The sequence below is a fragment of the Haemaphysalis longicornis genome, unplaced genomic scaffold (assembly GCF_048455015.1).
Source record: "Haemaphysalis longicornis isolate Haplotype H1 unplaced genomic scaffold, Haemaphysalis longicornis Haplotype H1 scaffold_147, whole genome shotgun sequence".
Lineage (NCBI taxonomy): Eukaryota > Metazoa > Arthropoda > Arachnida > Ixodida > Ixodidae > Haemaphysalis > Haemaphysalis longicornis.
The window spans coordinates 349,156-376,531 of NW_027526253.1; the positions used below are offsets into that span (position 1 = coordinate 349,156).

The 27,376-nt window shown below is 45.7% G+C and overlaps 2 protein-coding genes and 1 long non-coding RNA gene across 3 annotated transcripts in view; 2 read left to right on the forward strand and 1 right to left on the reverse strand.

Annotated features, from left to right (window-relative positions):
- The first annotated feature begins 7,185 nt into the window (after positions 1-7,185).
- On the forward strand, positions 7,186-24,235 carry LOC144165701 (uncharacterized). The gene is made up of 4 exons (XM_077695503.1): positions 7,186-7,513; positions 19,639-19,778; positions 20,594-20,722; positions 21,569-24,235. Exons 1-4 carry the CDS (start codon positions 7,216-7,218, stop codon positions 23,543-23,545), a joined length of 2,544 nt encoding a protein of 847 aa, XP_077551629.1. The 5' UTR covers positions 7,186-7,215; the 3' UTR covers positions 23,546-24,235.
- LOC144165702 (uncharacterized) lies at positions 17,717-18,075 on the forward strand. Its single transcript, XR_013321491.1, has 2 exons — positions 17,717-17,789; positions 17,859-18,075. It is a non-coding gene; the product is annotated as an uncharacterized LOC144165702 (long non-coding RNA).
- Positions 24,236-24,305: 70 nt separating the features above from the next.
- The window catches only part of LOC144165686 (guanylate cyclase 32E-like), a 53,109-nt gene continuing 50,038 nt past the window's right edge, over positions 24,306-27,376 (reverse strand). The window contains exon 16 of the mRNA XM_077695494.1: positions 24,306-25,238. Coding sequence (XP_077551620.1) covers positions 25,180-25,238 — 59 coding nt within the window. The 3' untranslated portion in view covers positions 24,306-25,179. The remainder of the gene's footprint in view (positions 25,239-27,376) is intronic.

The window sequence follows — 27,376 nt, forward strand, 5'->3', positions numbered from 1 at the left end:
CCATTCTAACATCCAATTTACTCTGAGTGCTACGTTTGCTAACATTTTTCAACACCTTGACGACCAGTTACGATGACTCTGGTTGCAACGGGCTAACACAATAGTGATTTCAGTTGCTCATAGCAGGGGTATCAAATACACGACCTGCAGATCTGGAGTTCCCTACATTTTATGCATTTTTTTCTGCAGTGCTCTCTCCCATCACGCTGGCACCACATCACAAAAAGGACACCCACAAAAGCTTTGTCTAGCAGGAAGGTAGGCAAGTATACTACGTCCACAAGAAGCTTTAAATTTTAAAGTAAAGCCATATAGTCACACGCACAAAGAAAACACAGCAACCCTAAAAACTCTTGGTAACCAAAATTCATACAGCCTAGGTGCAGCAAAATGTTCTGCATGCATGCACTCCGGATGGATCGCAAAATTCGTCTTTCTTCTCCCTCACACTTTAACAGCGAAGCTGCTTAGCAAATACAGTATAACCCACTTATAACAATATCTAAGTGCCAAGGAAATCCCATCGTTATAACCAATAATTGTTATAAGCGGGTTGCGAAATAAAAAGACGGAACAGAGCTCAAAACATTTTATTCGCATGTCAATTTGCGGAAGAGAAGCCACAGTCGATCACCTTTGTTTGCCGCGCGTGAAGCTGGCGCAAATCTTTTCCAAGAGCATCTACAGGTGCTTCACCTAGTTGAGGTAAATGTCCTTGGCGGAAACAAAGTCCCCGAGGGACTGTTTTGCGCGTTGGGCCACCTACGAAGACACTACCTGAGTAGGCTGCGCAACCGCGCCAGTAGAGTCGTCACTGTTGCACTTTTGGTGCACAATATCACCCGATTCAATCGTTATATCCTATATCGTGGCACTGGAGCATTGTAATAAGCGGTTTATTTTACCATAGAAAGAATACAAAAGTTGATGGTGCCATAGCTCTTCATCGTTATATCCGACATATTGTTATAAACGGTATCGTTATAAGTGAACTCGACTCTAGTAATTTTTCGGGTTCGCAGTTAAAAATACCACGAAATTGCCAAGAGCGCGCACGTGAGCACGGGCCTCGCGGCGACTGCCGAGCAGTTAACAAAGCCAAGAAAATTCCGAGCGTTCGTGTGTGCGAGCCTCGCGACGACCGCCCAGCGTCCCCTGCGCGCGCCTGTCAAGCCAAGCATACCCACTTAGGGAGGTTGGCCAAGATTGGCCAAAGAAAGACTCCAGCGTTGGCCGTAATCATGGAAACACTTGCTTGGAACGAGAAAGACACGTCATAGAATACGCGCGCCTCCAAGGTGATGTTCAAACTACTCCCCAAAAAATGAAGCTCGCACGTATAGCAACAATGGTGGAGTAAAGGTCGTTGGGGCAGCGAAGAAGACGCAAATCGGCTGCAATCATGGACTTAAAGGGGCCCTGAAAGGCGTTTTGAGCACACTAAATTGACTAGCGCAATCGTTAGATTGGGTCGTCAACATCATCTGTGCCAAGCACTGATCTCCACCAGAGTTGCTGGATGGCGCTTCGAGCTCTCCGGCGCACGGCCGCCGGAAGTTCGAGCGCTCGTCCCGGAAGTCGGGCCGTTCCAGCATAGCGCATGCTACGCATGGGCTGGTTTCGCACGCATTCCGCCAAAAATGCCTGCTTGTTGCGCCGTCAACTGCACAAGCAGACCAGAGAAGTCGTCTGGGAAGACGTTCTACTTGGAAGTATTACAATATTCTGAACGACGTGCGTGACACGCAGCGTAACACAAATGTCATATCAGTGTCGTTTTTAAGCTGGGGCTCTTGTTACGCAGATTCCCTCGCTCTAAGCCGGATTTATACCGGCGTTGGGTGGCAAACTTATACCCTAGTTACACGGCGAAAGTAACCGCGTTAAGTTTAACCGTGGTTACTAAACTTGAACCGCGGTTATCGCCAACTGCGGTTTTGGATGTTGCACGCGAAATTGCAAGTTTGGTAACCACAGTCGCTTGATTATGAGCGCAACAAAAATAAATTACCACACTTTTAACTTCACGATAAAAAAAAGAGAAGCAGTGTAGACAAAAATTGCTTGGTCGCAATTCGTTCGCTTAGTTGAAACGAAGCCAGGACACGTTTGTGAATGGAAGAATGTGCCTTTCTTTACTTGGTTTGTTTGTACACTGTGTCTAGCTCCAAGTCAAGGTCGCTTCACACAAGCGCTGCACATGCGACGCTTCGCTGACTGGTACGCCAGTAGGAAAATATAAGGCCTCTTGAAGGCGGGAGAATAGAGTCAGCGAAGTCAATATAGGTACTAAGCAAATAAAATCAACTGATATTTTTACCGTACAGCGTAAAACTAGGGCGCGGGAAGCACTTTTTTACGCTGGGCGAACAAGCACAGCGGTCAGCAGCACGACTACGCATCTGCGAACGCTTTTCCGTCTACGAAATGCAATTGCTAGAAGTGAGCTACTGTGGAAACTCGGGCGACGCTTACTGCACGATCGCAGTACAACAAATAGTCACCTAAGCGGCTTGAAATGCCAAAACTAAATAAAAAATTCCCCCGCATTTCCCCGAGGGGGAGAATGTGAAAGTGCGAATGCACGGTTGTCGGCCCGCTTGCGGCGCTTGCGCTCGGCCCCCGCAGCCCACCGCCTCGCCGCCTTCTCTTCCATCTCTTCCATCGGGTTTGTAGTATCACGTGTACACCACGCAGTTATCAAGCCGCTATAACGCCGCTGAGTCGCCAACGCACGCCGCTGACGACGTAGTTTGAATGCGTTAAAGATATAAGGCGCGTCACTAACGCTGATATCACGTCGCGTCCGTGGCTTGGTCGGTAGAGCGTCGCGCTGCGGCCGCAAAGTCCGCGGATCGAAACCTGGCGCCGGATGCTGTTTCTTTTCTTTATAGAGGAGCACTGCGGACGCCGCCGCCGACGCCGACGCCGGCGGTGGATGGTTTGGGGTCGCTTATAAAGTGTATTCACACTTAAAAGAAATATCGTTAAAGCATTCGCTTCTGACACAAACGCAACGCACTCGTGCGCGGCGAGAAGAGGGGCTTCCCCAACAGCTCGCAACCGGCTTGGTTTGCTTAGGTCTTGTCTCCCGGCCGCGGCGGCCGCTTTTCTGATGGAGGCGAAAAGCAAAAACGCCCGTGTGTACGAGATTTCGGCGCACGATAAAGATCCCCAGGTGGTCAAAATTAATCCGGAGCCCTCCACTACGGCGCGCCTCATCGCCTGCGTTGCGTCGGCGCGTTAAGCCATACAATCAATCAATGCTTAGGTCTTGTCGGTGCTGGGAACTTTCATCTTAGCATCGCGGTAGGTATTTGACTACCGCTATCTCTACAACTGCGAATTACAATCCATAGCACAATTTTTCACCGTACTAACATCCATTTTCTCGAATGCGGAAGTTCTTTTCCGCTATATGATTGATTTCGAAGAGCGGCGATGCGATAAGCTGTTGCTGCCGTGGTCTGAGCAAGCAGTGCCGTGCGGGCAGGCGCGCCGGCGTGTTTACAGGCACGGCCGACGCGCGCGCCGATCGTTTCCGTGTGCTGAAAACGCTTCAAGATTGCCTGCTATATCCATTTTTGGCGGACGACGCGCGGAATTTACAAATTTAGCCCGGTGTTTGTCGTAGTTGATCGGGCGGATCGGGAAACGAGCCGCTGCTGACGGGCAGTCGCGGTGATTGCGAGAGCGATGCAAAGAACGTAAGCGCGTCTTGGGGACAGCTTTTGGGTGCCCGCTATTTGAGAACCTTTGTCTCTTCCGAACGCCAGGTGATTTTTTTTTTCGCCTCCGCTCATGCGCCGCCACTTGCGTCCGAACTGAATTGTGCGATTTTGAGCACTGCGGCTGCAGAAAGTGCGGTTAGCGTGACCGAACTGAGGTGCCAAGCTCAATTTGCGCTAACCATGGTTAGCGACGTAACCGCAGTTTTGTCTGTCGTGTAACGCAGCAAACTGCGGTTTTGTCTAACCGCGGTTTGCTTGACCGTGGTTAACTGTGCCCGTTTAACTATAAGCTCTACATCCCCAGGCAGCAGGCTCTGCAGTGACCACTTTACTGACAACTGTTTTGACAGAACGGGCGCACGAACTCGGCTACAGCCTGTCGCCGTGCCCACATTATTTTCTTTCTAGCATAAATCCCTAGCATAAATTTCTAGCATAAATCCCGTTAGAGCTGCGTTGTCTCTCAAACCAAGACCCAAGTGACATTTTCGTTCTCCTTTGCAATTAAATTCTGCTTCATATTAACGTCGCATATTTCGGTATAGCATATGTTGCGATCTGAACGCAATGTGTATAGCCAAAATGCAATAAAGTGAGAAAAAAATGCCAAAATCCGCCAATGGGGACGCTTATCAGCGCGGTTGAAAAGCATAGCAGACGCCCGACTTCCGGGACGAGCCGTTGAACTTCCGGTGGCCGTGCGCGCGCCCGGTCGCGACAACGGCGAAGCGCCATCCAGCAACTAAATGGAGATCAGTGGTGCCAAGTGTTACTCTTTTACACGCAGCGGAAAGCTCACACTTTTGATGCAAAGTTTGTCGCTTTTTTCTCACCCTTTCCTTAGTGTTTTTGGACGCCGCCATCTTCACATGTCTACATCATCGATTCCCCGATGTTCGTCATGATATGCCCCTTTAATGTCCAAGAACGTAATCCATAGTGGTCTATTCTGTGCTTTCGCAATTTCAATGCATTGCGTTATCACGAACAAATTGTCATCCAGTCGCCTGTCTTGTCTAAATCCATTCTGCAGTTCCCCAAGTATTTCATTTTCTTCCATCCATGCTTGAATTTCTGATTTTATCGCCTGCATTACGAATCTATACACCACTGACGTTACTGTGAGTGGTCTGTATGAATCAATACTGGCTTTGTCTCCTCTGCCTTTATATATTAAATTCATCCTACTTTCTAGCCAGTCCTCTGGTATCTGTTTGGTTTCTATCACCTTATCTATTGCCCTCATAAACGATTCCTTACTTACCGATAATAAAACGATAATAAGGGTAACGATAAAACGATAATAAGGGTGTCGCGCTCCCTCTGGTGGTGATTCGTCAGTGTGCGTTGCGGTCTGCTCACCGTCCAACATGGCGGCGGCGTAGACGGCGAAGAGGATGAACAGCACAGCGGCGAGTCCAAGGAGGTAGAGGATGCGCTTGAAGGTGGACATTCCCTCTAGGGAGCCCGGGCTGATGCCCCCGCCCCAGTTGACGGGTCCGCCTCCCATCCTGCCGCCGGGGTCCGCCCCTGGGCGCCCCGGGTTTCTGTCCCGGGGCGATGCCGCCGGCACCGCTGTAGTAGCAGAAGAAACTATCTGGCACCGTTACAAAATACAAGTCTGACTTATTTGGAAAAACCACTTCGTAAGGACACCGATTTTATCGTGAACTCCGAACGAATAACGTATAGCATGTTCGATAAACCACCATACCGGTGTGCACCGTCTGTCCTCGATAAACCGGGGCACACCGTCGCGGGGCAATTTTTGGTTGCACCACCGCGCACCGAGACAGTCGACGGGGCGGCGTGGTGCAATCCCAAGATGCATCGCGAACGACCGGCGTCTGCTGCAGCGATGGCGCATCGACGCACTCGTGTCAAGGCGTAAGTTGCTGACAATTAAGGATGACTTGCTTGCGAATTCATCGGGCAATGATGCGACAGGCTCTGAACAGGCGGTAACCATGGCCAGCTAGATTGTAAATGAGGACGCGAACTTCGTGTACTTCAAAGACGGCTCCATGCATTGCCAGCCAGTTGGGGATTGGCATTCGTTTCGTTCGACTGAATTATCATGAATTGTCACTGGAGTGCCAAGACCATGAAGACCTACTTGCTTTGCTGTAACGGAAGGGCGGAACAAAACAGGCACTCGCATTACGGCTCAAACCATTCCTCCGAGGCTCAAACGAAGATGAGGAGCCGCCTGTATGTAGCTGTTTAGTGGAAGCGGTAGAGGTACGTCCCGCATGTCTGGCGGATATGGGTTATAATTATTGGCCTTCAATAAATATCACTTTCTAGCGCTGTGTCTCATTACAGTGCTGTGTTGCCACTTGTGAACGTTTTTATGAGTCGCTTTCTTAGCTTAAAGGGACCCTGCAACACTCTTTGAGCAGTGCAAGTAAACCTGCGCAACGTTTAGATTACACTGCCAGGAATACCTCAGCCAAATATTACACGTGCACGTGAAGCGGTGAGCGCACAAATCGATGTGAAAGACGCGGAAAAACAAACCGCTCTCTCTTCAATTGTCCTCATTATGCATGCCCTGAGGGACGTCACATAGGCCATGGCTGCCCGATCGGCTGTCACTGGTCAACTTCGCGGGTAGATTCTCCCATTTCCGTCGTCGTCATCGCTGTGTACGAACCTCTTCTATGCCTGAACCTGTAGGCACAGTTTTGCCGTTTCTTTTGTGTTTTGAGTGCGCGCGTAGTTTGAGTGATGAGCTCAATACTTCACTTTCAACGGGACCACTCGACTACAAACGTTTATTGCTTCAAAAACGCCCTACCAGCCCGAGCGCGCACTTGCGAACAGGCACCCATGCCTGCTTTTTTGTGGCACCAGACCGGAAATAGGCCCCTCCGCGTTGCGGAGAAAAGGAGAAAACTACCCGGCATGTGATATATCGAAGGCCGCCGAAGAGAACGCTGCGAGCCGCCCCCCTCTCCGGGAGAGAGCGCGCAGCTTTCGTCGCGTTGCCCGCGGGTGAGCCTCATTTCACAGACGATCGCCCCTACACCCCCTCTTGCTCCTGTCACGTGATCGCAGAGGTCGTGACGTCGACAAAAAGTCACGTGACAGTTTGTCAGGTGACTAACTGTCCAGAGCGAGCGAGGGAGTGAGAAAAAGAGAGAGAGAGAGAGAGAGAGAGAGTTTTTTCTTCTTTTTTTTCTTGTTTCCGTTGTTTCGTGGTTTCGGGCGTCGCGTTCGTGCGTGGTGGTCGATCGTTCCGAGCGCGCGGCTGGCCTTGCGCGCCGGGAAGGTGACGCCCACATGTGGTAGTTATTAACCTTACCTGTTCCTGCATCTGGCTCTCCATGCTCCTTCGAGGCTCACATGTGGTGTTGGTTATGTTTCTCCCGTCCTGTTCATAGCTAAAAGCGCTCGGCACAACGCAGGCGCATGGAGCTTTCACATGTGGTGATGGTTTACTTTCTGGAAAGGAATCCCTCAAAATAAAGTGAACACAAAAATGTTTTTGCTCTTGTGTGGTCCTTCCGTATACCGGAGCACAGAACGCGCACGTTCAGTCCACCGCAAGAACTCGCATTTGCACGCTGGTCTTCGACGACATGCAACGATGAGCGACTCTGCTGATCGGCAGAAAATTGTTTTGGAGAAGTACTTGCAAGGGCTGCATCAAGAAGACGGCTACTGGCATGGCTACTTGAAGTCAAATGATGAGGTTCAGCATTTTGAAAGGTCCTTGGCTGCTGTGAACGTTAAGTACTCCGTGCGAACGTCAAAAGAAGTCAGCAACTCGCGCAAAGGTAAGCATAATTCATGGACTTGCCTCTGGCCTAGTACAATTGCCGCAGTTTAAAGTAGGTCCGACGAAACCCAAAATGCAAAGTAGAGTTTCACGCGACGGAGCTTTTACCATTGAATGTTTTGGGTTACGTAAAGCCGGCGAGTGGTTCGATCAGCGCCAAGGTATACGTAAGCGGCTGAACGATCACAGTTCGCATCCGCAGACCGCTCCCGCCAGTGCAACTGCATGTCGTAGCTGCTAGGCTGTTCGCACAATCACGACACAACCCCTTCCCGCTGGTAATCAAGCGGCTGTCTTCATTGCCGGGTGCTGACAGCGATTTATCGTGCACGTTAATTGTTCACGCCAATACAGATAGGCGGCTGATTACACAAGCGGGAAGGGGTTGTGCCGCACTTGCGGGAACGTACGGACACCCTAGCAGACAACTGCACTTGCAGGTCCGTTAAGCGCATGCGAACTGCATCTATATTCTCGCTCATTTCGCAGCCTTCTACCCTGATAAAGCGCTGATCGACCCGCCGGTCGATGCTCGCGCGACATTATTAAAAAATCGGCGGCTGTGCGTGTATCAGACGCGTAATTCCCAGTGAATGCATCCCCGACCAGCGGAACCCGAAACTGAAATTAAATTGACGTTCTAAATTAGTAGAGTCGACGCCCTTTGTAATCTAAACTAACTAAACATCCACAGCTGGTCAAAAATAATCCCGAGCCCTCCACTAATCCACGCCTCATAGTCCAGCTGTAACTTCAGCACGTTAAACCCTTGGTTAAACTGCACAATCAATCAATCAATCTCGGCAAGAGCTGCCCGCCAAAAGAACTATGCTTTTCTTTTGTGTTCAATATAGCAAGAAGTACATGTGCATTCATATAAACAAATGTTCCAAACTTCGATTAAAAAAATTACATATATATGTATGTATGTATATAAAATTAGAACGCACATACTGCAGAAAATTTTTCTTTAATTGCCAACTGACGTGAAACGCACGGAAGGGTCAGGTTTCAACAATAATTTGTTGATGATGCACAGACGTAAAGCAGCAACATACGCATTTTTTTTTAATTGTAGCATCCCTAGTAGCACAAATTGTTGCCGCAACGTTTCTGCCGTGTTGCCAATGTTGTGTAACGTTAGGCAATGTTACACAACGTGGTGACAATGTTGCCGAATGTGGGCCAACATTGGACACATTCAGCAACATTCCCGCAACGTTTACAAACAACGTATAGGCAACGTTGCCCGTATGCACATTTTTCACGTTGCAGCAATGTTGCCAAATGTGGGCCAACGTTGGAGACATTCAACAACATGCACGCAACGTTTACAAACAACGTATAGGCAATGTTGCCCGTATGCACGTTTTTTCACGTTAGAGCAATGTTGCCAAATGTGGGCCAACTTTGGAGACATTCAACAACATGCACGCAACGTTTACAAACAACGGATGCGCAACGTTGCCCGTATGCACGTTTTTTCACGTTACAGCAATGTTGCCAAATGTGGGCCAACTTTGGAGACATTCAACAACATGCACGCAACGTTTACAAACAACGGATGGGCAACGTTGCCCGTATGCACGTGTTTTCACGTTCCAGCAATGTTGCCAAATGTGGGCCAACGTAAAATCAGTGTTGGACGCATCCAACAACATTCACGCAACGTTTAACGCATAGGCAATGTTGCCCACATGCACATTTTCTTGCGTTGCAGCAATGTTGCCAAATGTGGGCCAACGTTGGATACATTCATGTAACGTTTAAAAACAACGCATGAGAAACTGCCATTTACACGCTTTTTTCGCGTTGCAGCAATGTTGCCGAATGTTGGCAAATGTCATATTTATGATGATAAACGATTTCACGTGGAGTTACATAAGCTGCCTAAAAATTCAAATGATCCCGTACAGCACACTTGAATGTTTGCGATATAGTTACAGGATACGTTAATTTCGGGAGTGTGGTTAAAAGTGATCAACGCGTACGTACAGTTTCTACATATTTAGCAATGCTCACGAAAAACCTTCAAATTAACATTGTCTGTGTACATGTTTATCTAGGTTGCCGCAATATTGAGGAATGTTGAATGTATAGCAGCTTTCCATTTATTTATTATGTGAAACACTACACTAACCCATGTTTTGGAGAAATTACGTCGCCTATAAAAGTTCAAATGGTTATGCCCAATGGACGTCTTAGCCACAGTTCACTGCAACGTTTTTAGATTAGGTTGGTTTAGAAAATGTTGGTTCACTGCACCATCGCCTCGTGTACTTTAATTACTGTACTTTAGCTGCATATAATAAGGCACTTACACGCACACGCACGCACATAAATGAAATCCCCATCGTCAGCCTGTCTACTGCAGGACGAGGGCCTCACCCATGCAGGAAAGAAAAGTATTCTTTCCTCCTTGCACGGCACTTGCTTCGCGCCATCTCCGCGACCCCGACCTGCCCCGACATACAACCTCCCCCCCCCCCCCCTCCCTCCTCGCCCGCTCCATCGCAAGGGGAAAAAACGTGGCCGAGCTTTATCTTCTCGCGCAAACCCTGCCGCAGCCCAAAACGAAGAATCTGACGCCCCCGCGCCGGCTCCCTCCTTCGCCCTGAGCACGGCTTTTGAAGCTCCTTTCATGGCGGCCGAGCTGGTGCGGGTCATTCAAAATGCAAAAAGGAAAAGTGCGCCCGTAGCCGAGAGGCAGCACTCGCGCCTTCTTGACTTTGCAACTTCCACTTGTCTTCCGGCACCCTCCCTGCTCAATTTGGCCTCCAACTTGTCCCTCCCATCCTAAAAAAGAACAAATCTCCCAAACTTTTCTCCTCTCTTCGTCCTATTTCATTCACGAGCGTTGCCTCCAAAATTCTCGAATCCATGGCGCTCGCATGCCTCGAATTACAAGTATGCACGAATCTGCAACTTGAACCCTGGGCCGCAGACGGGTTTTCCTCGCCAGCGCAGTGCCATTGGATTCAATTGCCGACCTTGTCTCTGCACTAGAAAACGCGAAGGCTACCAAAAACCGTGGCCTTTGTCGCGACCTTTTGAACATTCGCAAAGCCTTCGACCGCTTACGCCACGAGGCTATTCACGATGCAGTAAAACGCTGCAAAATTACTCGGCCGTCACCCTCATCTCCCCCGACGTTACAAGACTGGACGAGGCCCGCCACTCCATCGCGCAAGAACCAAACAAGCAATACCCATACGCGTGGGTTGCATCATGCAATGCACCCGCTCGCATCCCAAGCATCAAATTTGGGTGACAAGAATCCTGCCTACTCAGCAGGCTCCGTAACTGGCTCCGTACTGCAGCCTCCGTACCAGTGCTCACCTACAACTGAATGAGAAAATCAACAGTCCCACTTGTTCTTCATCCACATAAATCAAGCAGCCTAAAATATAGAATCCAATTCGCGAATCAAACAAAGGCAAACCAGATTTCGCTCAAATTCCAAATCAAATAACTACCCGCTCTTCATTTAAAATATGAGTTAGAAACAGGCCAGAAAATATTTTGGAGCTGGAAAGACGGGGATGAGGGGAGATTTGAACTAAGACACACTTTGTGTGGCTCGGGCCCCTATATGTACACCATATGAATGCGAATTCTCAGTGTAAGGAAAAATGTAAATTTGTGGACGTCCTAGTGATATCGCGTAATGATGTTATAACACACTTGCAGTGATATCGCATGGATGTCCACAAGCAGATGATCTTGGGTGAAACATATTGTATGGACATCACATGAATGTCCTGAAATGACATTGGATATTGTGACCATTTGTGGATATCCTATGGACTTTCGTGGTTTGCTGGGTTCAGAGGCAGACCGCAAAAACCCTACATCGATGTGTGATCATTTAGAAACACAGCTCTCGAAAAACTGCAGAAATGCATGTGGAGAAGTGTCACGCTGAGCGTGTAGATTCCCCCATGAAATCTTAAAGGAACCGCGAGCGTTTGAACGTTTCTCAAAACGAAAGAAACGCGTGGTGCCGGTCCGACGGATGGCGTAGCCAAACTCGGCGGCAGATCAGTTTATTTTAGTCCCTCATTTGTTGGATGATCACACAATATTATCTTAGAGTGGATGCAGCCTCGAATAAAATAATACCGCCATTCCGCGCATCGTGCGTTACAAGCCAGGTGCTGCACCGTTCTAAGACGGTCATTTTTTTCAAGATGGCCGCCGGCTGTTCCATGAATGAAATTCGTTTTTATTTCATTTTTTAGTAAGCGGGTAAATCTCATCGCCGTTCTTGGTGTTAATGAAAATATACCCCAAATATGGCACCTTCGATTGAAGGTTGAGCGCGAACAAAATATTTTTTTGTTCAGGAAAAACTTACAAAAACACTCATTTATTGCTGTATCATTTTGTAAAGCCAAAAAAATACACCAACAGGCTTCGTTTACGTTGGAGAACAGAATTTTAACAGGTCAGGCAGGCAGATTCCCGATCATAGCCAATACTTTCTAGCCTCACTAAGTTATCAGTGTCGTGCGTGAGCTCGCGTCATCCGCAAATTCCCCCGCAATGATCGTGTCGGCAGTGGCATTTCTTTTGTGTTGCACATGGGCCCGCGGCGATTTCCTCCACGTGTAAGAAATCGAACTTCTATTATTAGTCACGCAGGCGTAATTATTATAATCATCGAAAAACTACGTCCAATAAATATAAATACAGTAGTCACTCGTTATAACGAAATCGCTTTATTCGAAATATCGCTTCATTCGAAATTTATTCTGGTCCCAACCCAAACGGATGCATTTTAGGCCGCATTACTCGAAGCGCCAGAAGAGCTAATTCCAACATAGGCGTCGCCGTGCCGCGGTGACCCAGTGGCGAGTCAGGCTGTCAACATGGCAGGTCAACACAAGCTGGTACTTCGCCGGCGGTTTTCTCGAGCCGGTCATGCTCGATTCGGGTGATCCCCATTTTGGGCAAACGGTCCAAATGCGTGGTAGGGTCATTGAACTTCGTCGCAACACATTGGTCAAGGGCGTGGACACGACGGTGCGCGAACACTGGCAATCGAACCGTAGAATTGGCAGTGTCGCCGACAACGAGGCGCCGAAGAACTCTTGTGTTGCAAACTTCACGGCTGCACAACTCGGGAAAACAATTCCCAGTGATCATGCAATGCCCCTAATGCGAAACCGATCAGTTTTCATGATTGTGCTTTGTACGCCCAATGAGCGGTTAATCTTTTTATTATTACTATTTATTTATTTTTTGAGCTCAACAAACAACCTCCGTCTCGAGCCACGGCATCTGCGGCGCTTTTCAGCGCAAAACTCTCGTATAGCGTTTCGTGACGCCCGCACGCCCCCCTATAAAAGGGGCACTGCCGCTGCCAATTTTTGTGGGCGGCGACCATAGCCTCCTGCATTGCTTGGTCAAATGGTCAAATTGTAGCAAGGGTTGCTCTCGCCCGGCAAGAACATGAAACAGCCACCACAGCTTATTCTGAATAACGTTTTGCTTCAGTGAATACATTATGGTTTGATTCCTCGCAGCTGTGGCGTATAATAAGCTAAACTGGTTTAGCTTTTCTCGAGTGGTTGCTTATATCAATATACCGCTTATAACGAACTTTTTCGCCGTCTTGCTGACTTCGCTATAACGAGGGATTACTGTATCTGTATTCTACATGTTTCCTCTTAGTTTTACGGAATAGCAAGCTCAGTTTAAGCCAATCTTTGCAGCGCGTTATTTGTTTTCATCAGTAAACATGCAATAACAAGAAGTTTGTGTTCTCCCTCGCCCCCTACTTGTTGCTTATCCCTGCTCCATTTATATGTCCCATTTGAACTTCAGCCTTCGTAATATCGCTCAAAAACAGTCACTTTCAAAAGCAATCATGACTTTTCTCTACTCGTCGTGCTAGTCGCACTTTTCTTATGGAGTTGATGAACAAATTTTTACTTTTTTACGGTGAGGTGCCCACAATAATTTGAAGATATGACTCAACAACGAAGCACCTTATTTCTATACCCGTTTTTTTTTTTTCATTCATTCACTTTGTGAATGAAGCGTCGCAATGAAGCGTCGCAAACGTGTGCAATGAAGCGTCGCTGTGCCACACCTAGTAAAAAGCCAATCAATTAGGCACGACAGTCACGCTCTGAAAAATCAATACCTGCAGTGTAAATCAACTTAGATCCGTGTAAATGACACCCAAATAATGACGTGTTTTAAGCAGAATTTCACTGATGTACGAAACCAACTTTTCCATTTTGCGAATGCGCTCTTATCCGTGCGCTCAACGGTTCGCACCAGCCCCTGCAGGCCGTGTCGCTCATGCAATTGGTATACCGATTGTCTCATCTTATAGTGTGATTTAGTTATTCTAGAAACCCACCACAGTGGCTGTTGTGCTAGCGCTGAGTCCAAGGATTGAGCCCGAGGACGCGGGCTCGATTGCAGGCCGCGGCAGCCGCTTTGTGTGTGTGTGTGTGTGTGTGTGTGTGTGTGTGTGTGTGTGTGTGTGTGTGTGTGTGTGTGTGTGTGTGTGTGTGTGTGTGTGGAGGCGAGAAGCGGAAATGCCCGTGTGTTCGGGATTTCGGTGCACGTTAATTAGATCCCCAGGTAGTCAAATTAATCCGGAGCCCTCTACTACGGTGCGCCTCATCGCCTGTGTAGCGTCGGCGCATGAAACCTCATAATCAGTCAAATCAGATATTTTAGGGCGATTTTAACACATCATTAAACTTAAAGAGCAAAACACAGCTGCTGAGCACCGATAAAGCCGCGCAGCTTTCACCCTCAACTGTGCGTTGTCACGTATGGCCAACTATCGGGCTGTTTTCGTGAGTCTTTTACAAATGCCACTCGGGTGCGTTTTTGTCCATGTGCATGCTGCATATATCCAGGAAACTGACCAAATGCACAGCGCCTGCTAATTAACCCAACGCGCGCGTGAAACGGACGGCGCAGCATTTCGACGTCGTGAGGCACGAATGAGAACTTGGGTTTCATTGCCGTGTGTTATCTTGCAATCATTATTTGCTGAATAAATAAACAAACTGGAATTTCAACAAGAAAATAGCTTTTTATGCCATCGTCAAATGGTATCTACTCCGACTTGGCTTCATTTACGTTCCATAGCCGCCCACTTCACCATGACATCATACCGAAATTTAACGCGGCCTCTTTACAATGGAGATGTGTTCTTTTGGGAAACGTGCACCATATGGAAAGACAAAGTGATCGGGTATACGCCGTGTTTTTCATTCGATGTGTTGGCCGTATCTTTAAGAAGTTCGTGCACATTTCTTTCATAACTGCCTGAAAACAGCATCCAGAAATGACTTCCCAACTTTCCTTTCCTATTGTTAAAACATTGCGCGCCTTCCTTTGGTAGTAAACGGTTGCATTATAAAAAGGTAATCGTGCATCGACAAGGAAAATTTCCAGTTCCATTTTGCTAAGTTTTCACAAGCGACTCGCACTGTTAACTTTCTCTCTTAAAGGAGTACTGACACCAAATTTTTGCTTCATGTTTTTATTCGTTAGGTGTAATAGGTGTAATATTTGGTAAATGTTGCCGTGAATGGGTATTCTAGCGATTGCGCGATTACAATGGCGACCTTCGGAAGCCTATTTATGGCCCCTTTAAAGCATGCATGGCCGGGTTGTTTTATGTTGCCGCCTGTATATCCTTAAACAAAAATAATCTAGATAGAAGGCTCAAACATTGCCTTGTTGCTGGATCCTCATAATTGCTCGAAAAAATTAATTTACTGGAGAAATTTTATATGCAAGCTATATAAATTTCTGTGCATCATATGGGTGTGCGAGCCGTATACATGTCGCCAGCTAATTACAATCGTGTGTTTTCCCTTCATATATACATTGCCGCAGTAATTACGGTTGATTTATGAAATAGATTCAAGCCCAAAGTTCATGTACTTTAAATTGCCCCCTTCTTGTGACATTTAGTCACTGTTATAGCCCCTCTGATCAGCGAACGTTCCAACTAGTCCACACCTTGCACCTTTGTTTGAAATAGACAACATGAAGTGGGCTGTTTTATATTTCAACTTCCCCATAGACATTCCACCTACCTCGAACGCCAAAATCAGAGCACCATGATATTGTAACATATATGAAACAATAAAACAAAACAAAGACCTAACCCTGGTGTGACACCCATTTTCCAGGAGATACTGCCTGTACGAAAGCTCATTGGCCTATTTCAAGGATCTTTACTCATTATACAAACGAACCTTCCAAGTAACCTGAAAATTTTTGCTCTTGTTCCCTTCCAATAGCATTGCACACACTATCTTCAGATTTTTCCTGGTGTAATTTTTATTCGTAAGAGGTTCCAATGCATCGAACACTTGTCGCGTTCTGCTTGGCGCGAAACGAAATACAGCAGGGCGCCAGGCGTTCTCGGAACCCCGCCTTTTTCCGAGACTTCAGCTGGGAATCAGGCACGCTGTCTCGCGCATTCCTTTCTTCCTGCATGCCTTATTTTTTCTTTTCGTGGACGCTCCGTCCCGTCCCGTCCCTTCTGTGTGTCGCGAAGGAAGTTTCAGCAGCCGAGCGCGAGTTGGCGATGGCCGAAAAAAAAAAAAAGGCAGAAAGAAAACGCTTTCGTCCTTGGCCAGCGTCCTACCCTCCTCTCACACGCGCACACGTGCGCGCCCCTCGCAGAGGGGTCCTCCCCTCATGCTCCTTTGCGACTGGCAGCCGGCGGTGGGTTGGGAAGAGTAGACGAAATGCGCGCGCTTTTTTCAGAAAGGAGCAGCCATAGTGACAATCAAACGGAATGGAGAAGGAACCATGTCATACGAAATATTGTTGTGTGGCCGCATGTTACGGCGAATATTTGTGGGCCGGAAAGTTCATAGCAACCGACCAGTGAAGGTAAGCGCTCGATTTTCTGAGCTCGCCTCGTTCTTTCGAATGCAGTTTACTTCGTAAAAGAGCGGGAACAGGATTGCCCTCCCGTTTCTAACTTCTAAGCATATCCTTGCTTTTGTGAATGCGTACGGTTGTAAAAGGGGAACACGTATTCACTTAAATTTCATGGAAAGAGTATAATGAGAAATCAGGTGAGCGCTCAGTAGTAGATTTTTTGTTATGATGCTGAAATCGAGTGTATATATGTTCTGCAAGAACCTTGATATGTACGATTGGCTTTTAATTTACTTCTCGCCGCAGCTGCTCACGAACGCGAAAAATACAACTAATAAATATAACTTTGTTATGTTTAATTTCACGCGAGTTTCGGCGGCATGCTGTAACGGAACACAATTTAGCGTTGCAGTTAAGCCATATGTTATCAGCTGCTTATGCGAACCATCTTACGATGTAAAACAACGCCTGACGTCTTTGTAGTATTCACATATTTTCCATGTGAAAGGCTGGTCTACGTCGGATGCTTGTAACTATAAAGAAAATAAATGACAAATAAAAAATAAATAAATAAAATGATCAAAAATAAATAAAAATGAGAAAATAAAACAACTCAAGCCAGTTTTTAGCACATTTTTCGAGAGCAAAAGGTAAAATTAGGCAACCAAGAAAATACACGGTTGTAATTTCATCTAGTTGTACATGTAATGTTTCCCTTCTTTACATTTGCCTGTTTACTAATTTTTGTTCGTTGCGTTTTTATGTTTATGGCCATTGAGGTAATTATCGTCCTCTTTCAATGATTGCCGACGTACCACGTCGTCATCAGTTGGTCGGCTTCTCTTGTTAATTGAAAATTCTCTGGCAAGCTGTCTGATCGAAGTCTTTTCACTTAATTACTCAATGGCCTGGAAAGAAAGCTGTAAGGTATTTTATATAATTCAGTATTTTGTCCTTTTCTGTTTTCCAGGGATGCTTGAGAAACCAACTCAAGCGATGTGCGTCATAAAGTTGGCACGGGCATTAGAAAAAGTTAAACAAGCAAGACAAAGTGAAAAGTGAAAAGGCCTGTTTTGCTATAATATTCCTTCCTAAAGGTAAGGTTTTCTCTATTAGCTAAAATTTGCTTCACTTCAGTTTTCTGAACCACTTCTATACACTCTGTTTTGTTTCAGAAATACCTTATGATTTACCAGCACCACAACATTGACACACGAATAAGCTCATCTGGCAGCAAGCGTCATCCAAACTGCAGGTGAGCTTCTGAGCACCCTTTGTGTTAGAGCAATGCCATTTTGTTTGTTTTCTAGGAATGGCAGTCAAGCCTCATTTGAAGTGCCAGTACAAGAAAATTGATGAGGCCATATTGTATGCCAAAAGTCCTGGTGTTCTGAGAGGTGAGACATTGTCTATGCTGTAACAACTTTGCAACTTCTCCTAAACTACAGCTTTTTTTCATTTCGCAGAAGCGTGGCAGTAACAACCCCATGTTACTGGGTTCATGGCCGTCAAGTATGTCATCAAACTGACTTGTCAAGGCAGAAGAACAAGCAAGCCCAGGAGGAGAAAAACGAAGACAACGGCTGAAACAGCGTACTTGCGAAATTCAATTGCTTTAACACAATACGTATTCGGATCGATTGTTAATGGTAAAATAAAACGCACATGTTCTTTCATCTTAAAGAGTGTCAGTGTTGTTATTTACGCTAGCTGGCATGTTCCTTGCTTTAAAATTCCGCCATTTCTTAGTTTGTTATTTTGCCGGACTGCCTTAATTGTGTGTGTTGGTCAGTGTAGGGATCAAATGTATAAACATGCAGTCTAAAATGCCAGTTTATACCTTTCAGGAGTTTATGAGGACGACGTTTGAAGTGCTCGCTTATCATGCAGTCAACAATCGTCTGTCTAGGAAAAAGTTAACTTATAATATTTTCATCTAGTTATTGTTGCATGTATATTAGATACATGTAACTGTAAGTTACCTGTACATTGCTGCAATATCATCGCTTCGTAAGAGAAACATTGCTTGAACGTCATATCAACAGTGCGCGGATGCGGCCCTCGTGGGAAAAAACGTATCTGTAAAGTCGCGGTAACGTTGTAGGAAGCATCGCTTGAACATGATAGCGACGTTTTCTAAATGTTACCCGCACGTTGGAAAAATATAGCTGGCAAGTTACCGCAAAATTGTAGGAATGTTATTGCAACTTCATAAAAACATTGCTTGAACGTTGCAGCAACGTTCTTTGTATGCTAACTTCATGTTAAAAGTGTGGATCTAAAGTTGCTGCAAGATTGTAGCAATGTTATCACAACGTCCGAATGGTACAGGGATATGCTTAAATGTGGTATGCACGTTGCGAAAATGTAGCTGAAAAGTTGCTGCAATGTCATCAGAAAACGTCTCATAACGTTGTTCAAATGTGTCCCGCACGTGGCTGGAAGGTTGCTCCAAGAGTGTAGCAACGTTGACGAACGTCAGAAACAACGTTATCCAAACATTAAAACAACACCCTTAAAACGTTGCCCCCATGTTGGAGCAATGCTAAAATCATGTTGACGCAATGTTTCTGGGAAACATTGCACTAACGTTAAAAAAAGCGGACATTAGCCACGTTTTGGCAACGTTAAGGGGAAACGTTGTGGAAATGTTCGGGCAACATTCTGTGCTACTAGGGATAGCACGTAACTGTACTTTGGCTCCGTCAGCCGTTAACTTTTTTGTTTTCACTTGACCACATCGTCACTTTAATTTCCGTTTCTGGTTCCCTGCCATGGCTCTAAAATTTTTACAGTGGAACATGTCGGACGCAACTCCAATTTCATTTTCAGGTTACGTCTGCAGACGTAACTCAAAATATTGGGTTAAAGTTCCCTCAGATGTAACAATTTAATTTTCATTATGGGTCCCGTCAAAACTCCATAGACACTAGCTACGTTTAAATGAAGGGTCTTTCATAAACTTTTCATAAATAGTCTAGGGTAAGACTGTTTGAAGGGTAAGAATGAGCAAACTGTTTGGCTAATACCATGCACAATTTTCAACGTTAACGTGTCCCCTTTTAGAGACTACACATTATTTAACATATCGGCACTTACTTTTACATAGCTTTTTTACTTTTAGAGAGCTTAAAATATAATTTATTAGCCTTATCGAAGTACTCGCTCGTTACTTCAAAGTGAGAGGTTGTTTTCTCATAAACACAAAATGAGGCTTTTAAAAACTATTTTGCTCTTTCTTTTCAGGCAACGTGGTTTTCTCTACGATTCACTGTGGCCGTCGAATATCAGTTGACAACATACCATTCCGTGTGGTCAAGCAAACTGCTAAAGTATGCATCTTTGGAGTGGAATACTACAAGAAAACTGAGCAGCAAAAGGACAAGGCATGTATATTACATACTAATGAATGTGAAAATTTCCTGCACCCTCATTTGTGCCGGTTCCACTCAAAGCCTAATTCATACATGGTGAAACAAAACAAGTGAACTCAGTGGCATGACTTTTCGAGTAACAAGTAGTCACAACAAGCCATACCCACGACTGCCTACCACCTCGCCACCAGTCTAAGGCTTTCATGTTCAACTTGGCATAAATGCTTTGCTACTCCAGCGTTGTTCCCACATTCACCCTTTTGTGTGTAAGCTTGGTTTACCGAGGCAGCAAAACGGCAAAACCATGTACAAAATCGGTTCTCTTGTCGCTTGTTGCCGCATGAACAAGGTAGCAGGCTGCTTTTAAAAGTCAGAGGGGTTTCAACAGGGAAGACGGAGAGCAGTCGCGTTGGTTTGGACATTTCGGTTCTTTGCATTGGGCTAGTGTAGCAGCAGTTGGCACAAACGCAAAAAGAAAAAAGGACGATATGAATGAGAGTATGTGATTTCACCAAGCTTACCCACTGGTGCACAGGTCACCAGTGATCCACCACACAATGGCAGTGCCCACAATACTGGCATATTTATTGGGAAGCAATTGAGCACTAATGCTTTCACATTCACTAAATCGTAGAGTGCTTACGTGTCCAAGTTGCGCTAACGAAAAAGTAAAAAAAAAAAAATCTTGGGTGCATTGAAGCCTTTGCTCCCTTTTTTTTTTTTTGTGCACTAGGTCACAGGATGCCACACTGAACATATTTGGGTACTGGTTCTTTGCCACATTAGTGCATCACGAATAAAAACATATCTCTCTCTTGAATTTACAGGGCTCAACAGCTACAGACTGGCCTAAAGAAGTCTTCCAGAAGAAGAGAATCCTGCTCCAAGGGACAAAGAAAAAAGGGTGCACAGCAACCCTACATTTCAAGCATGTAGAACTTTATCCCGACTTCAAGGTAATTGTGTGCAATTGTTGGTGTAAAAATTTCAGCTGAGGTGTTTCGATCTTTCACACACAACTATCTTTTTTCTCTTTCAATGTTTGCTTTCATAAGTTCGACTTGTAACGGTTACTTGCCCATTGTTTGGATCTGAACAAGGAAAGTTAGATGCAAGCATTTTTATATAACTAATCTCTCAGAATGAGATGTAAAAGCTTGGTTAAGAGCTGCACATACACAGCCTACAAGTAAGTAAATGTCACAGTTTTTTATAAATTATGAGGTGCCTAAAATGTTCACTTCCAAATAATTGTGCATAGTGCAATCATTTGTTCCTTGCTCAATGAATTTTATAGCTTCCTTAAGATGCTAGTTATCAAAGTTTCTTTATGATGCAATTCTCCTAATTGGATCCAGCTGCACAAGAGCTAAAATTTCTCAGCATCTGTTGCATTACATTTCATCACTTGCAAATTGTTCCAGATAACATGTATTATACCCATTTCATACATAACTGTGTTTCATAGCATGTCGTCATAACTGTTTTAAACACCATTTTTTTACTGTTATTGCAGTCTAGTTTACACCTTCTATTTGAATGATATGTTGATTTCACTTATTAGTTTTGTTGGTCAGCACGGCTACCTTTACCTCTGCAATAATGTAAATGGCTCTTACAAGTTCTCTGAAAAAAAAACATTTTGCTGCAGGCTTCTATAGTAATCTGAGAAACTTAACTTCTACTGACTGAATAGTGCTAGCACATTATGTAATCTTTTTTGCATTCATAGCCCAGTGCCCATGAGATGAAAGCCATTGTGATTGAGGTATACGTTATAATCCATAATGCCTAATTTTCAGGCGGACATACCACAGCCATGCGGCCGAAATAAGAAAGAGAGGCTCAAGTCGGACAAGGCCAGACAGCTGAACGAGGCACTGCAAGCAAAGCAGGCAGTAAGCACTGAATGCAGGGTATACGTTGCAGTTGCTGACTTGGACTCTCATTGCAATCATGGTTTCGATGAAATTGAAGCCTTCAGCCAGGGTGTAAACAAGGACATTGCGGAGAGGGTTGAAATTCTTGTGAGGGAAGGAATTACATCTGTGCCGGATGTGAAAAAGTGCCTTCTTTACTATGTGCGTGATGTGCTTTTCTCAGGAAAAGAAAAGCCTGATACCAGTAGCAGGGCATTCTACCCTACAAACAGAGATGTGAGCAACCACATTCAGGCAGTCCTGAGGAAAGACCGCTTCAGCACGATAGACCAAGAGAATGCTGGCGACTTAGTTAAAAAAATCAGCAGCGAGCAACCAGACAGCTTTGTCCTCTACCGCCCATACAGGGCACGCAGCTGCGTAACCAGTACTGAATCGGAGAATGTGGAAGAAGTTGTCGCCAGTGAGTGTGAGGAAACGCTGCTTTTCTGTTTTCAGTCCAAGTTTATGAACACCATGCTCTTAAAGTACGGCAGTGCAGTTGTATGTTTAGATGCAACGCACAAAACGAGTGATTATGCGTTGCCTTTGTTTCTTCTGGTTGTCAAGACACCATCAGGGTACGCAGCTGCTGGCACTTTTATAGTGCAGTTTGAAACATCTTTCTGCATTGCTGAAGCCCTGAACATTTTTAAACAGTGGGGCAACAACTTTTCCCCACAGTACTGGATGGTGGACTATAGCAATGCAGAAATCAGTGCCATCCGGCAGGTGTTTGTGAACAGCAGGGTAACGATCTGTGATTTTCACAGAATACAGGCATGGCAAAGGTGGCTCCGAAGAAAAGAAAATAACATTTCTCATCCAGAGCATGCCCTGCAGCTAATGAAACGCCTGGGCAGTGCTTTAAATGAGGGCGAGTTTGAGAAGGCACTTAAAGACCTAGTTAGCTCAGAGTACTGGAACAACGAAAAATTTCGCAGCTACTTTGAAACGGTGTGGCTAGGTGTGAAGGAGCTGTGGGTAATGTTTCATAGACTTGAATTTGACGTTGTTCTAACGACAAATAACGGCATTGAAGCCCAAAACAGGGTGCTCAAGGCCCACTATGTCAAAAGTGCGAGTGGAAAGCGGTCACTGACGTCTCTGATCGCAGCAGTTGTTTGTGGCTACCTTCCTGACAACGAGAAAAAGTTCCACGAGTCGACAATGAGGCAGTCATCACTGTACAGACAGTACAAAGACGCTGTCCCCGCATTTCTTCACAACCGGCCCCACAGCTTTATTAGGCACATGCTCAGGCGGCTTGTAAATGCAGAGGAGTATACACGCTCTGACATTAGGGAACTGCCTACTGAAGGTGCGTTTGCTGTTCAGTCGGAAAGAGACGACGATGAAGCGCACACAGTTGAGTTCTGCAAGCCTCTGTGCACTTGCCCTGACTTTGCCAAGCACAAATACCCATGCAAGCACTTCTGTGCTGTTTTTAAGCACATTAGTGGGTGGTCGTTTGCATCTCTCCCAGATAGTTACCGTAATCGGCCCGAAATTACTTTGGGCAGCTGTCCACCATCAGATACATCCTCTGATGTTCTTGATCTCGTAGAGCTGCCTGTTTTTGAGGCCCCTCAGCAGGCTCTGCATTCCGAGAGAGAAGCTCTAGGAAATCCGGCAGCATCAGTGCTGCGAAAAGCCATAGCTGAAGAATGGGAAAAGTGCAGCTCCCTTCTTCATTACTGTCATGACGTTGATGCACTGTTGGACACCAAGAAAATGGTTGAATCAGCGTTTCGTAGGTTAGCTGAATGTGTGCCACACAGTTCAGGTCTTCAAATTCGAGGCTCACCAACCAAAGGATGCTCATCTTTGAAACCCCTTCCAAAGCGGAAACGCCTATAGTGCACTATCCTTAGCTGACTTGCGAGTGGTATATGAACTCTTTCCAAGTTGTCCACAAAATGCTTTGCACTCAAAAGGCCATGAAAGCAAAATACAAGTTGTGAAAGATTTGGTGTTTTACAGTGCCTCCAGCACTTGTCAGGCAGCAAACAATGCCTTATTCACTGAGAAATTAAACAATTTAAGTCTAAATTTTCTCCCGGTGCATTGCATGTTTCGCGACATCAGCGATGCATATGTAGGGTAGGTTCCTAAAACAAAAGTGTGTGTTGACTAAGCTTGCTGCAAACGGCGAGACGTGTCATTTGTTGTCTTGATTTACCGTCCACGTTCCTATGTGGCACAATGATACCGCGCAAAGACAGCTGTCCACACTCGCTTTGTTTTTGACCGGATGTGTACCTGGCTTATTTTTGTACAGTTCATAGTAATCGTTTCGTGAAACACTGGTTATGCTCGACAAACAGAGTTACGTAAGTGGCAATGTAGCTTATGCCAGTTAACAGTGTCGTGTCAGACAAGCCCATTGTGCTCGACGGCTCCGCAGCTTCGGCCAGCATTGTGCGTCCCGTTAGCACTGGTGCTTTTAAGTTTATGTTTGTAGCTTTCATTGTTTATTTTATCATTCTTACCGCTATAAAAGGAATAGGCACCAAACTTAGATGCAAATATCTCATTTTACACGCTTACGACCCCTGTTGAATTTGTGCTGCACTTTGTCGGCATCAGCCAATCGGAACAAGCTGCTCATAATGCATCATACAGTGCGAAAAAGTAGCTAGGGTGTTGCATGTCTTTTCTGTTTTGCTTATTAATAGCTTATTTGAGTGAAGCTTGCGCCTAAAGTGGTATCAGGGTTATTGTAATGAGGCACTTTTTCAAATAAACCAAACTTGCATTTTGTCTTCATGGCTTCTTTAATGTTACATTTACACTGAAATTTTGACACAGATATCCCGGGAGTGTGTTTTTTGCTGAACTGAACTCCCTGTTCTAAGGACAGTGGCTTGCATGATATGTTCGTGCTCACTTGAGTTCAAAAATGTTCCATCGGCAGGCTGTGTCATCAACTGATATGTATGTAGTTTTGGCGTCATTACTGTATCTATGCCACATGCTAGTTTTTCAACTGCTATAACATTAAAAGGGTCACTTGAGAGAAATTAAATTCATCAACAAAGTACTGGTCTGTAGTATATGCTTAGCAGTCCTCAAATAATAGATATTTGTGTAATGTACATGCTTTGTTCAAGTTTATCAGAGGGGTGTTGCCTCCACGTGTGGCATACATGTAAGCTATACATGCTAATGTATTGGAATTTACCTGACTTCGTGCCTTTTGTATTTTGAGAACCAACTCTTCTCTTTACTGTGTTTTTCTAACTGACCATGGAACAATTTTTGTGGAGGCTTTGTGCAATGCCCGCGAGTTTTAATTTCACAGAGGTGCAGTGTCCTAGTATCTGTACAGCGAAGTGCAAGTGGTCTTGTGTTCTTTGATTTTTATTTTATTACTCCACATAGGATTGTTTACCTGTGTATATATTAGTCTGTCTTTCGGTGTTATTTAACTTTGAATATGTTTGTACACCCACATGTACCTGAGGCCTGCTCTCAAATAAATTGGTGTCTGCTCAACTATCCTGTCTCACAGATCTGTAGCATTGCTGAGTGCAGTTAAGTGGCTTATAAGCTACAGCTTAGACAGTCATTACCATTTGAATGCTTTCCACTGTTAAGGCAGAATTACAGGTACAAACAAGCAGTCAGTCACATCACCAATAAACTACCTACCTGCAAGATATTGCACTTTTTGAAGTAAAATATTCTTTGGTTTTTCTCGTGTTTGAAGTGTACTTATTGAATTCTAATTTTACTTTCGCAGTTAATGGCCTTTTTGCACATGTGCTGATTTTATATTTTATATATTTTGTTTTACCAGCAGTTTCTCTAAAGCATGTGGGAAATGCTTGCTGTCATTTTAACTCTGCCTGATTAACGTAAAGTTGTGATGTACAGCAGCGGCAATTAAACATCGCAACTGTATCCGCCATAATGCAAGCATAATGTTTGGTACAAAATTTCTTTACAGCAAGGCTCTTTCAGTTGTTGCTGACACGCAAAAAAATGTAAAGTTCCTTTCAGGCTTCGGTAATGGTTGCAACTAACATTAGTGCAGTGATACTTGCCTATCTTCCTACTAGACAAAGCTTTTGTGGGTGTCCTTTTTGTGATGTGGTGCCAGCGTGATTGGAGAGCACTGCAGAAAAAAAAATGCATAAAATGTAGGGAACTCCAGATCTGCAGGTCGTGTACTTGATACCCCTGCTATGAGCAACTGAAATCACTATTGTGTTAGACAGTTGCAACCAGAGTCATCGTAACTGGTCGTCAAGGTGTTGAAAAATGTTAGCAAACGTAGCACCCAGAGTAAATTAGATGTTAGAATGGTGCCTTGCACGCTTATTTTTACAGCGCAGCTGTTGGCAGCTGTTAACCCTGATTGCGATGGTGTGATAGAAAATTTGCTCTGCCGAATCCCGAATCTGCACCTCCTCATCTGAAATAGAGTGCGAGAGTGTGCCCTGTCCCGTCTTCTTGATAGGGAGCGCCCGAACGGGGCTTGCGTGCTACCGCAGCAAAAGTAAAGCCCGTTCTACATGGGGCGAATTTCGCCTGCGCCGCCCGTGCGCCAAAACGATTTATTTTCCTATTTTCACTGCTGCGACATATTGCCAAATGCTAAGCGGCGCTCACAAGAGAAGTTCGACTCTTCCAAACATTTGGAAATTCGCCACGGCAACGAGAATAGATCGTTTTGGTGCACGAGCGGCGCCGCAGCTGCGAATTCGCAGTCGAAATTCGCCCCATGCAGAACGGGCTTTTTTACTCCTCCACACTCCTCCCGGGAGGAGTGCGCGCGCCGTAGCGGTGGCAGGTGTTCGGACACATGAGCTTTTATCTGCACTGTGCCGGGCACCTCTCGTCCAAACAAATGAGGCGAGCGAAGAGGGTGTCCGACCGACAAAAGAAAAAAAAAAAAAAAATTCCCGCGCCTTCCCGCTAGGGGAACACGAGTAAATGCAGAGCATTGGGGGTCGTTAACGCCGCATAAAGTCGCGTTAGGGTGGGTAGTTGGGTCGTAGTTGCGTTGGTGTTGGTTTTGGGTAGAGAGAGGAGAGTAAAGTCGCGTTAGGGTGGAGCGAGCGTCAACCAAGGAAGGAAGGAGCAACGCAGTGACTGAAGCACGAGCGACCGCTAGCCGCTTTATATTTGCAGCGCGCGCAGTAGAGGGAGAGCAGTACGGGGGGGAGAGCGCGCATGCGCAAGCAGCGCGCGTCCTTCCACGCCCCACCGCGCTGCTAGGGTGGCTAGAATGGGAAGGTGTGATGACCGGCGAGAAAAAGCTGGCCCCAGCTTGCGTGAATGCCGCGCGGTGGCGCTGTCGTCAGGGGCGCCGGAAGCAAATCTATAGGTTAGCTGGGAGTAGGGTAAGTAAACGTAATAAAACAGGCAAGTCGGTTGCTGACAACCGACGCCCCGATTCAAAGGGAAAGCCACTAATCATCATCATCATCATCACCGTCAGGTCGCGCGGCCGTTCCCCCATTCTCCGTGAGGCGCGTCTCTGCCACGACCCGTCGGGGACGCGTTACTGAGCTCCAAAAACTTGATACCACAGTTCTTCAAACAAGGCAATGCTTGTGTTGCGCTACCGCTAACATGGGGTTTGCGAAACGGCTAAGCACAGCCGAGTTTTACGTTGCCTGAAAGCAAGCAGACATTGAAGTCGCTAAGCGGGAGCTTATCTATGGTACAGGGCTTTTTGTA

Bases quoted from the DNA above. Each gene is read 5' to 3' on its own strand.
- LOC144165701 (XM_077695503.1), top strand. From the start codon at position 7,216: ATGTTTTTGCTCTTGTGTGGTCCTTCCGTATACCGGAGCACAGAACGC. The intron at 19,779-20,593 runs GCATGTATATTA...TTGAATTTACAG, and splicing joins CTGAGCAGCAAAAGGACAAG to GGCTCAACAGCTACAGACTG. The intron at 20,723-21,568 runs GTAATTGTGTGC...CCTAATTTTCAG, and splicing joins AACTTTATCCCGACTTCAAG to GCGGACATACCACAGCCATG.